Here is a 10676-nt window from a genome sequence, read left to right as displayed (position 1 = left end):
TAGCTGTCAGTGTGGCCACACTGCAGCGCCTTCCCTACACAGCTGTACGAAGACAGCTGTAACTCCCAGCGCTGCACATCTCAAAGTGTAGCCAAGGCCAAAGACTGCCCAGCAGGTGGGACTGATGTTCTAATCCAGAGGTTGGCAACCTTTCAGAAGTGCTGTGCCGAGTCTTCATTTATTCACTCTAATTTAAGGTTTCGCGTGCCAGTAATACATTTTAACGTTTTTAGAAGGTCTCTTTCTATAGTCTATAATATAGAACTAAACTACTGTTGTATGTAAAGTAAATAAGGTTTTTAAAATGTTTAAGAAGCTTCATTTAAAATTAAATTAAAATGCAGAGCCCCCCAGACCAGTGTCCAGGACCTGGGCAGTGTGAGTGCCACTGAAAATCAGCTCATGTGCCGCCTTCAGCACACGTGCCATAGGTTGCCTACCCCTGTTCTAATCCTTGTCCAGGACTTGGTCAGACATCTGACCTCTGAGATGAAATCCTTGATTGTCTTCTTAACATGGGACTAAGCTGCCCTGCAGCAAACACACAGAGCTCTTTGACTGTTACAAAAACTGCTAATTTACAGGTAACGAGCACTGGTTACAATTAAGCCTCATTAACCTGGTTGTGTGGAGGGGTTAACACCTGTGGTTAAAGGACTTGACTATTAAAGCTGACTCCAGAAGCATATTTGCTGTGGTGAGCATTTGCTTGAAGCAGTAGTGAAGGGCCCTTTTTACAGTAAGGTATGGGCAGGTCCTGTTTTTCTGTTGTGATATGGGCTGGCTGGTGTCCAGGTGTCTATGTGATTAGGTGTGTAACTGCTGTTTGCTTCTAGAGAGGTGTGACTTGCTTTCTGATACTAGTCTGTGACCCATGTCTGCCTTGTTCCTTGGCTGGGTGCACAGGTAGTGCTTGGGGGGGATCTGCTTCTGCAAAAACTGCAGCAGTGGAACTTTGTATCTGTGTTTCTAGGATAATACCTAGAAAGTGGAGGAAACTCCTTGGCCAAGATGGGGAGAAGAGATTTAACAAGAAGGAATGAGGGAGAATATTTGATAATCAAATAGAAATTGGAAGCTAGCACCAGGCCTCTTATTAAGGCCTGGAAAAGTGCCATGTCAGGGAGTGGCAAGTCCAGTGACCTGAAATGAACAGGAATGACTCTGTCAGTCTCCTGAGACCAGGTGTTGGTGGGCTATGAGTCTGCTCTTGCAGCCTGTGATCCAGGCAGCCCAAGGTTGTGTTATTGTGTAACTGGCCACTCTGTCAACCCTGTTCCAGCTGACTGGAGGTAACCAGACAGCTGTGACCTAGCCTCCTCAGACTCTCTATTGAAAGAACACAACTAACAAGGGAGGAAGAGATAAGACCTAACAGAGTCTAATCTCATGCTGTGGTTCCAGCATAGAAGCCTGCTGGTGAGGTTAGTGGAGTTTGATGGCCAGGGTCCAGCTCAGTGGTCACTGCTGACTCTCTGGTTAAGGCTCAGATGAGGGAACCAGTAGACAGCGTCTGGTTCTGTATCATTGGCTAATACCAAGGGTGTGGCATGACTGCACCCATGGGTGGCTGTAGGGTGGAGGGGAGCTCATAGCTAGGGTGGAAACCAGCACACCCTGAGGCAAAACATTGGGAGCTCTGCTCAGAGCCCCTTGCAAGACCAAGTAGCCACCCTGGGGTGGGGATTTGGGGAAGTGCCTTCCCCACTGGTGCCTAGGTGGGATGTTTAGAGGGTAAAAGCTGCCGTAGAGCAGGAGGCTTTGTGGTCTCTCTCATATGCAGGGGTGGCAAGTCTGTATAAATTATGGTAATGTCCAGAGTCTGCCCCTGTCTAAGGCTCTGGGATGGAGTTTGGGTAGGGGGAGGAGGTCTGTGGTGCAGACCCTGGGCTGGGGATTGGGGTGCAGGCTTGGGGGGGGGGGTGCTAAGTAGGGTGGGCCAGGGGGCCTCCATGTGCAGCTACCCCCAGGCACTGCCCCTGCAGCTTCCTATTGCCTGCAGGGGTGCTTGGGGTGGGAGCTGTGTATGTAGACACAGACCCTCCCACCCCTGTGCCCAGAGGCCCACAGCCATGGGGCATGAGCAGGCAGGAAGCTGCTCAGCTCCACTGCACTGCCAGTGGTGAGTGGGGGGCTGTATTAAATTGCCCAGGGGACATGTGGGGGAAATGCCTGGGGGTGGAAAGCAGGGCCAATGGAGAGACCCAGTCTCAGATGTTGCTGGAGCTGGGCCCTGGACCCATAGAACCTGCTACCCATGTGCCTAGGTGGGATGTTTGGCAGGTAAAAGCTGCCAGCAGAGCAGGAGGCTTTGTGGTCGGTCTCCTGGGTCTCTGCAGAGCACCAGTCTCAGAAGCAGGCCAGCACGGATGCTCTTGCCTGGGGATCCCCTCTTGTGCGCATAGCTCTGAGCACACAGTCATGCCCATAAAGGCAGCCAGGCCACATCTGGGCAGCTGCACTAACATGTCTTCTCTTCTATTCCCCACCCCCTCGCTCTTGTCACAGGGAGATGGCAGTGTGGTGGGCTGTGCTGGGGCTGTTGGCTGCCTGTGTGGCCAGTGCCGCAAAGGAATCTGTGCTGAATGCGTGCATGGATGCCAAGCACCACAAAACCAAGCCAGGCCCGGAGGGGGCACTGCATGGCCAGGTACGGTCTTGTCCTACTAATACATGTCAGTCCCATCCTGGACCCCTTGGCGCTTTGGGTGAGGAGTAACTGAGTCACTTGGGCCTGCTGTCCCTTCTAGTGCAGGCCTGTTCCTTACACCAGGTTCTCTGGGGCCATGGAGGACTGCAGTACAGGAGGCTGGAGGTGTTTGCAACACACCAAGAATTGCGGTTTCTCTCTCAGCTCTAGTAGGCTGAAGCAGGTTGGGTCGTGGCACCAATGTCCTTGGGCTGGCAAGGGAGACCCAGCTCTCTGGCCAGGACTAGCTCTAAGCAGCAGCAAACCAAGCATGTGTGTGGGAGTGGCACAATTTCAGGGGCAGCGTTGTTGGGGGTTTTGGGGGCAGCAAAAAACCTAGAGCCGGCCCTGTCTCTGGCAGCAGCGAAGCAAGCCATGCAAACCAGGCTACTTCACCCTTCTGAAAAGGGGCCTGTCCCCTGCTGGTGCCCTAGGGAAGGGCTCTGACTGAGGCAGAGGGCCCGGGGAGCCAGGACTCCTGTGCTGCCATCCAGCTCTGCCACTGATTATGTGGGTGGACTTGGATATGTCCCTTTTATTTCACTAGAATAAACTGGCCCAAGTAGCAAGTGTCAACACAGGTGCTGGAACTGGGGGGCAGGGGGAGGGAGTCTGCAGCACCCCCTGGCTGGAAGTGGTTTCCATCATACACAGGGTTTACAGTTGGGTTCAATGGCTCTCAGCACCCCTTCTACACCAACTGTTCTAGCACACCTGGGTGTTAACATGGCCCTGTCACTGTGTAACCATTTTACATGTGGTTTTGGGAGACCTCAGCTTGTTTAGGACCATGATGACAGCCACCATTACAAAGATCTTTAGAAGAAAAACAGAGCATTTGAAAGAGGGTTTCCCACCTTTCTAATTGCTGGTAACTGCACCCCTGAGGCCCTGCCCCTTCTCTGCTCTCCCCCTGCCAAGTTTAAAAAAAAAAAAAAAAAAACCTACAGATGTCAGGGCTTGTCCAGGTGCCATTTCACTCTCACACACAAGCTGAAACCCAGATTGTCTGGGTGAAAACTGGACAGGTGGCAACCCTAATCTGAAACTTAATATTGAGTAAGACTTGAAGTTTGACACAATTCCTTGTCCCCATTAGCTTTTGCTGTAGAGTTGTTTAGAAGGCAGTGTCTCTCCCCTGCTGTCTGGCAGATGGAGATGGCAGTAACCATCTTCTGAGAGGAGAGGGGTTAATAGAAGTGATCTGACTAACAGCTCCAGGTCATATGTCCTAGAAGACAAAACCAGACCAATACATGCAGGGGCAGAGAAGATCTGTATCTGGTGCTGACTCTGAAGCTGCTTATCAAACTCTGCAACCTCACTGCCAGAGAAACCGGCCCAGCATGTGGTCTGGTCAGCTGTTCCGAAATGCAGCAAATCTGTATCCCCACCAGGTGCTGCCTTTCTGGTCCCAGGCTCCCAGCAGTACTGCAGGATATAGGCATGGTGAGAAAAGCCAGACTCTTCTTGAACAGGAGGCAAAAGGGAGGGAGAGAGGAAAGCAGACCGAAGGTTGAGGTGGGAAGTGGAGGGGCAGGGTGACAGCAGGAACCAAGTCAGGAGTGAGCTGGAGCCAGTGAAGCTGGTGATGTCAGGTGGGTCTTGCTGTCTAGCCCAGGCTGGTAAGAAGATCTGGGATTGGGACAAAGAAGGTGTCCCAGCAGATTGCAGGAGAGAAGGTGGGGGAGGCAGCCATGTCCTTCCTCTCCTCTCTCAGACAGCAGTCAGTCCAATCTTCCTCCTAGTGTGTGTGTGTGTGTGTGTGTGTGTGTGTGTGTGTGTGTGTGTGTGTGTGAGAGAAACCCCACCTGTCAGTGTGGGGGAGTCTGGCCCTGCACCCCTCTTCCTGGGACTCGGAGTGACTCTCAGCCAGCCAGTAAAACAGAAGGTTTATTGGACAACAGGAATACAGGTTACAGCAGAGCTTGGAGGCACAACCAGGACCCCTCAATTGAGTCCTTCTGGGGGTTCAGGGTGCTTGGATCCCAGCCTAGGATACCCTGAATTCCAACCACCAAGCCCAAAACCAAAACTGAACTAACTCCCTCCAGCCGGCCCCTTCCTTTTGTCCGGCTTCCTGGGCAAAGGTGCTGTCCCCCTCCCCCTCCAGCCTGGCTCAGGTTACAGACTTAGGTCCTGTCCCTCACCTCAAGACATCCCGGGCTCTCCCATCCCCACACATAGTCCCTACTGCATCACCCCACCCACCCAGAAAAAGGGGGGTGGGGGCAGACCATCCCAATCTTGTTCACTGGCTACATATCTTACCAACAATCTAATTTAGTTCAGCTTTCTAGTTCCACATGATCCTCAAGTTGAGATGTGGAAGTGGTGCCTTGTCACTAGGAGGCTTTTTCATTTGGACAAACTCAGTCTGTCTCTTTGCACCTTCTTCCCCATTCCCCACTTCCCCAGCATCCCACAGAGGAGATCACAATTGGGGTGGGAGGGGGGTTACATCTGGAGCCCAATCAAACCTCATTTATCAGCTCGGTGCCTGCACCTCCTGCCACCAGTCTGTAGCTTCCCCACTTAACAACATTTAGTAGTTTCAAGATCTCCCAGCACTCGGCAAAAAGCATCTCAGCCCTTCAATCCCTGGTCCTTAGCCATGGCCCTACCAGTGCTGATACCAGAGCAGTCCCACTAGGCACCACTAGAGACCGGGGATGCTGCTGCATCTACAGCACCCTCTCTGCCACCTGGCGAGCTGCTGAAATCCCCTGTGTACCCGTCTCTCTCTGTGTTCGCAGTGTGCCCTGTGGAAAGACAACGCCTGCTGCACGGCTGAGACCAGCACGGGGGCTCACCAGGACCAGTCCTACCTGTACAACTTCAACTGGAACCACTGTGGGGTGATGCCAGAGATGTGCAAGCGGCACTTCATCCAGGACACATGTCTGTACGAGTGCTCGCCCAACCTGGGGCCCTGGATTGACCAGGTCAGCGGTGTTGGGGCTGGGCACTGGGCTGGGGGGGGAGAAGGCTGGCTTGGTGCATGTGCTCAAGGCTCCCTCTAGTGGCAGGTCTCAACAGTTCATCTCTCAAGCACCACAGGGAGTTGCTCCTTCAGCTTGAGCAGTCAGGGCTTGTGCTTTCTGTGCCAAAGACCCCAGGTTCAATTCTCCACTGGCAGCTGGTGTCCCGTATCCAGCCAGAGCCCATTGCATGTGGGCAAGACAATCCCCACAAAGCACCTGGAGGCTGCACTGACGAACAGCTCCTTATCTTCCCTCCCCAGGCAGTGCCCCTGGGGTCCTGCCATCCCCCACCCCTGCTGTCTAGGGCTCCAGAGAACCTGGCACCAAAGCTGAGCTCTGCAGAAGGCCCCAGCTTGGCTGGTGTCTCGGTGGGACTGATGCTGCCTCTGTCCTGCGGTGAGGTGGGTTCATGCAGGGTGTTTGCTTTGGAGGCAACAGCTGAGATCAAAGATGCTGCTCCTGAGCAGGGCTTTGCAATAAATCCAGGGACGAGATCCTGGACATCAAGCTGGCCTGCCCATTGCCTGGTTGAGCTGCATGGGATGCCTGTTGGGCTGTGGATGCTGCAGCTCAGGTGTGCGGGGAGGCTGCTGAGGAACTCCCTTCCCCTGGGGACTGGGCCTGCTTCTGCTGGGACTCACACTGGCTCCATTCAGTGGTGCTGGATTTGGGGGCGGGGAGGGGGAGAGCATGTCTCTGACCCCTGCCCACTGGGGAGGCTGATCTTCCCCCTGGGAGAAGTCCAGAGCTGCCCCCTGATGCTCACAGCTCTGTCCCACCAGGCGGATAACAGCTGGCGCCGGGAGAGGATCCTCAACGTGCCGCTGTGCAAGGAGGACTGTGAGCTGTGGTGGGAGGCCTGCAAGGATGCCGTCACCTGCAAGGAGAACTGGCACAAGGGCTGGAACTGGACCTCAGGTCAGTGAGCTGCTGAGAGCAAACCCACCACCCCACTCTGTGCTGTGGGGTGGAGTCAGGCTGCTGCAGCATGGAGGTGGGGGGAAATGGGGAGGGGTCAGACCTCGCTGTACAGATTTAAGGCTGGTTCAGAGGCCCAGGAGCTGGAGGAGGGGCTCCTACCTCTTCTTACCCCTTGATGGCAGCAGCCCTCTGACTAGCTACAGACCCTGGGTGGGGGCTCATGAGAGGAGCACCCTGGAAGTGAGGGGCTGGGTCCTGTAGTCTCCTCTCTTCTCTGTGCTTTCCCTGGTTTGGGTCAGACTAGGGGAGTGGCTCATCCCTTGGACTGAACGTAGTGTCCAGTGAACCTGGAGCATCTTAGCTGTTGCAATGGTGCCCATGCTAGAGCAGAGGCCAGGAAATCTGCTCACCCAGGAGGCAGAACTGCCCAGCAGGAGGCTGTGTGGCTCTGGGCTCTTCCTCCCCAAGGTGCGTGGGGGTGTGGTGCCCCTCTGCTCACCAGTATCCCCTGCCTCCAAAGTGGGTCCAGGTCCTGGAGGCAGCCACAGCTGTGATGTCCCAGGGACAGAGATGGAGAGTGTAAAATGGGGCTCTCCGTGATGTGCAGAAGGAGCTGGCAGGAGCCCTGGACTCAGGTCCGTGCTGGGAATGCCCATGTACCTTCAGTGGGCAGAGGAGTGAATGGGGCTCAGAGCCTAGGCTGGAGCAGTGGCAGATTCTGCCCAGAAGAAGGGTGGCAAATGCTTAGAGCCTGTGACTTGAGATCTGCTTCAGTTCCCTGCTATTGACTGTAGGGGGTGGCCACTGCCTGACAACATTCATGGCTCTCAATGTTCAGGAGGCCAAATAAGCAAACCAAGCCAAATACCTGCTCACAACCAATCCAGGGGGTCAGACTAGGTCACCCTAATGGTTCCTTCTAAAGACCCCGGTGCAATACAATCTGGCTCTGTAGGAGTGGGTAGGAATGTCACTTTTCTTGTTTTTATGCAAGATGCCCACCTTAGCAGAAGGGGTGTTGAGGAATCATGCAGTTAAACCAGTGGTTCTCAAACAGGCGTATATGCCTCCCTGGGGACATGCAGAGGTCTTCTGGGAGTACATCAACTCCTCTAGTATTTGTCTAGCTTTACAACAAGCTACATAAAATGCCCTAGTGAAGTTGGTATAAACTAAACTTCAGACCATGACTTATTTATACTGGTCTATTGTACTTGCATTTCAGTGTATAGTCTACATTCCAATTGAGTTTTTATAACTGTATTGGTAAAATGAGTCAGCAGTTTGTACATGTGCTGTGACACTTGTGTATTTGTCTGACTTGGTAAGCAAGTAACTGAAATGAAACTTGAAGGTACATGAGGCAAATCAGACCCTCCAGACAACTGTACCCCTGTCAAAAGGTTGAGAGCAACTGATTTTTTTTAAACTACCTACACTTCCAGTGTGGCTTTACAAGTTACTAAACTCCCCCACACACGGCTAAGACCCAACTCACCAGTCTGTAACTCTTCCTTGGCTCAATGTCTCTCTTGCAGACTGTTCTAGCCCAGTGGCCCATGACACTAGCTGTACTGGGACCTAGACTGGATATAGTTTTGCCTTTTGACAAGCTCTTGATTAGCTAGTGCCAAGGCTGAAGGCAGTTTTGCAAAGTGTTGGGATCCTGTATTGGCTAGCACTGCTCTTCCATAGATTCACTGTGTGACCATAATTCAGTCTCTGTGCCTCAGTTTCCCACTTGTGTACTGGGGAGAAGAGCACTGCCCTACCTCAGGTTCATGACAATAGATAAGCTACAGACAATGGGGTGATGGAGGGCCTGGAAGGATTAACATTGGCAGAATTGTTTGGGGCAGGGGGGAAACTAGCTCAGGGGAGCCCAGCTGGGGTAGGTTCCTCATTCTTACTACTCTCCATCTGTCTGCCCAGCCCATCAGGGTGCCAGCCAGGGATAAATCCAGGAGGTGAGCGACATGGCTACAAGCCCTTGAACTTCACCTCACATGGAAGGACTGTTTCTCCCACAAGCCTGCTGGTCTGTTGCCAGCTCAGCCAGCAGCTGGGGACTGGCAGATGCCTAGCAGCCAGAGATGGGGAAGGCTGGCTAGAGGGAGTCCAGCCACAGCTTGCTCACTGCTGCCCTCTCTCTCCCTCTCTAGGGACCAACCGGTGCCCTCATAGCTCCACGTGCCAGTTGTTCAAATACATCTTCCCCCGCCCGGCAGACCTGTGTGAGAAGATCTGGTCCAACTCGTACAAATACACCACACAGCACTGGGGCAGCGGGCGCTGCATCCAGATGTGGTTCGACCCTGCCAACGGGAACCCCAACGTGGCCGTGGCCAAGTACTATGCCCAGAACGGAAGAGACGCCTCTCCTGCGCCACGGGCTGTCCTGCTGCTGCTGCCGGCTGCTCTCCTGTCCCTGCTTTGAGCATCCAGAAGCCTCTGGCAGCTCCACTGGCTTATACAGGAAATATTTCCACTCAGGGCACAGGGTGTGTTTGCCCTGCAGCCCTGTTCTGGGCTCTTGCCAGCAGATTCAGGATTCTGTCTGGCTACTGCTAACCCTGACAAGACACAATAGAACCAGATTAGTCCCGTCTCTCCCCTCCCCTGTGACTGCCTCTCTGATCTTATTGTCTGTTCTCCTGCCACGCTCCTCTTTCCCAGCGGGCTCTGGGAGAGATCCCTCCATGTCCTGGGGATCTGAGCTCTGTAACATGCAGCGACTCCCTGGCTGGGTGTATTTATTCTGTCAGGTTCCAGGGCAGGTCCCCTCTCATTATGATGCCCTCACTACCTAACTTCCTTGTCTGATCCCTGCCATCCTGCACTCCCTGGAAATACAGGTGTCCCCTCCCCTGGCTCGCTGTCCTGCCCTTGTGCCCCTGAGCTGCAGGTGGGAACTGTCTGGAACTGAGACCTCCCAGCTTGTGGGAGAATCTGGCAAAATAAACTGTCCTAGCCCTGCTCTGTGCTTGTCTCCTCCTTGATAGAAATGTCCTTGTGCTCAGGGCTGCAAAGCTAGAAGTGGGCCTAGCTTGGGGTTCTCAGGTTGTCTTTGACCCAAACTGAGGTGGGATCTGGGCCTGGACACTCTGCTCAAACAGTGGCTGGGGGGTAGAGTATGATCCCTACATATGGGCCTGGCTCCAGTCTCTGCAAGCCCCCCATGTTGGGCTCTGAATGCTTTGACTGCAGGTGGGGCTGCAGAGCAGCGTCTGGGCACTGCAGGCAGCTGCAGCTTCCTCTCCTGCCTGGTGCTAGGAACTCTCCACCTGGCAGATGTCCTGCACCCAGGTTGTGTAGCCTGCAGGGGGAGCCTCTGTGGGAAGATGCAGGGTCCCGTCCAATGCTCACTGCAATACTGGTATGAACTACTGCCTCCAGGTGTTTGCTCTGGGTTCCAGCTGCTCAGATGTGTTCCTGGGCTGCAGGCTCCCTGTCTAATGCCCCTTCTTGGGCAGCTGGCCTATGGGGTCCCATTCCCTAGACCCTACTCTGTCCTTAGTGCCCTTCTTCCAACTCTGCCCTAGTGCCAGTTCCAACAAGCAGCCTATGGGCTCTGCACAGGGCCTGGGCTCTCAGGCCTTGTCCCCACAGCTGTTTGGGAGCAGCAGCCCTGCCCACTGGCTCTCTGGGTGGACGAGGCCTGAGAAAGCCCAAGAGAGTCTCAGATCTATGAGAAAAGACACTGGAATGCAACTATGTAGCCCTGTCATCTGCTCCTGCCCCCACTGATCTTCCCCCACTGGTTTTAGTCTCAGCTCTGTTTGTAGTCAGGCTCAATGGAGACTCCTGGATGTTCCTGCTGCTTGACAAAGTTGGACTGGAATTAAGGGGTCAGTGTTTAAGAGTGAGAGTAATTAGCCCTTAGAAACAACTTCTTAAGTGCATGGTGGATTCTCCATCCCTGGTGCTGTTTTAAATCCTGCTGGGCTGGTTTCCTATGAGCTCTGTTCTTGCTCAGACTGGAATTACTCTGGGATCTGCTCTGGCTGGCATTAGTCAGGAGTCAGATTAGCTGGTCATAGTGGGCTTCTATTGATCCACTAGCAAGGCCAAGGTTGGCTCCT

At 53.8% G+C, this 10676-nt stretch overlaps 1 protein-coding gene across 1 annotated transcript; it reads left to right on the top strand.

The window, feature by feature from the left end:
• Positions 1–746: 746 nt before the first annotated feature.
• Positions 747–9241, top strand: LOC127034242 (folate receptor alpha-like). Its single transcript, XM_050922909.1, has 5 exons — positions 747–811; positions 2509–2650; positions 5446–5634; positions 6456–6591; positions 8757–9241. Exons 1-5 carry the CDS (start codon positions 747–749, stop codon positions 9029–9031), a joined length of 807 nt encoding a protein of 268 aa, XP_050778866.1. The 3' UTR covers positions 9032–9241.
• The last annotated feature ends 1435 nt before the right edge of the window (positions 9242–10676 follow it).

The sequence above is a fragment of the Gopherus flavomarginatus genome, chromosome 1 (genome assembly GCF_025201925.1).
Source record: "Gopherus flavomarginatus isolate rGopFla2 chromosome 1, rGopFla2.mat.asm, whole genome shotgun sequence".
Taxonomy (NCBI): domain Eukaryota; kingdom Metazoa; phylum Chordata; order Testudines; family Testudinidae; genus Gopherus; species Gopherus flavomarginatus.
This window is presented reverse-complemented; position numbering and strand designations above follow the sequence as displayed.

Bases quoted from the DNA above. Each gene is read 5' to 3' on its own strand.
- LOC127034242 (XM_050922909.1), top strand. From the start codon at position 747: ATGGGCAGGTCCTGTTTTTCTGTTGTGATATGGGCTGGCTGGTGTCCA. The intron at 2,651-5,445 runs GTACGGTCTTGT...CTGTGTTCGCAG, and splicing joins AGGGGGCACTGCATGGCCAG to TGTGCCCTGTGGAAAGACAA. The intron at 5,635-6,455 runs GTCAGCGGTGTT...CTGTCCCACCAG, and splicing joins TGGGGCCCTGGATTGACCAG to GCGGATAACAGCTGGCGCCG.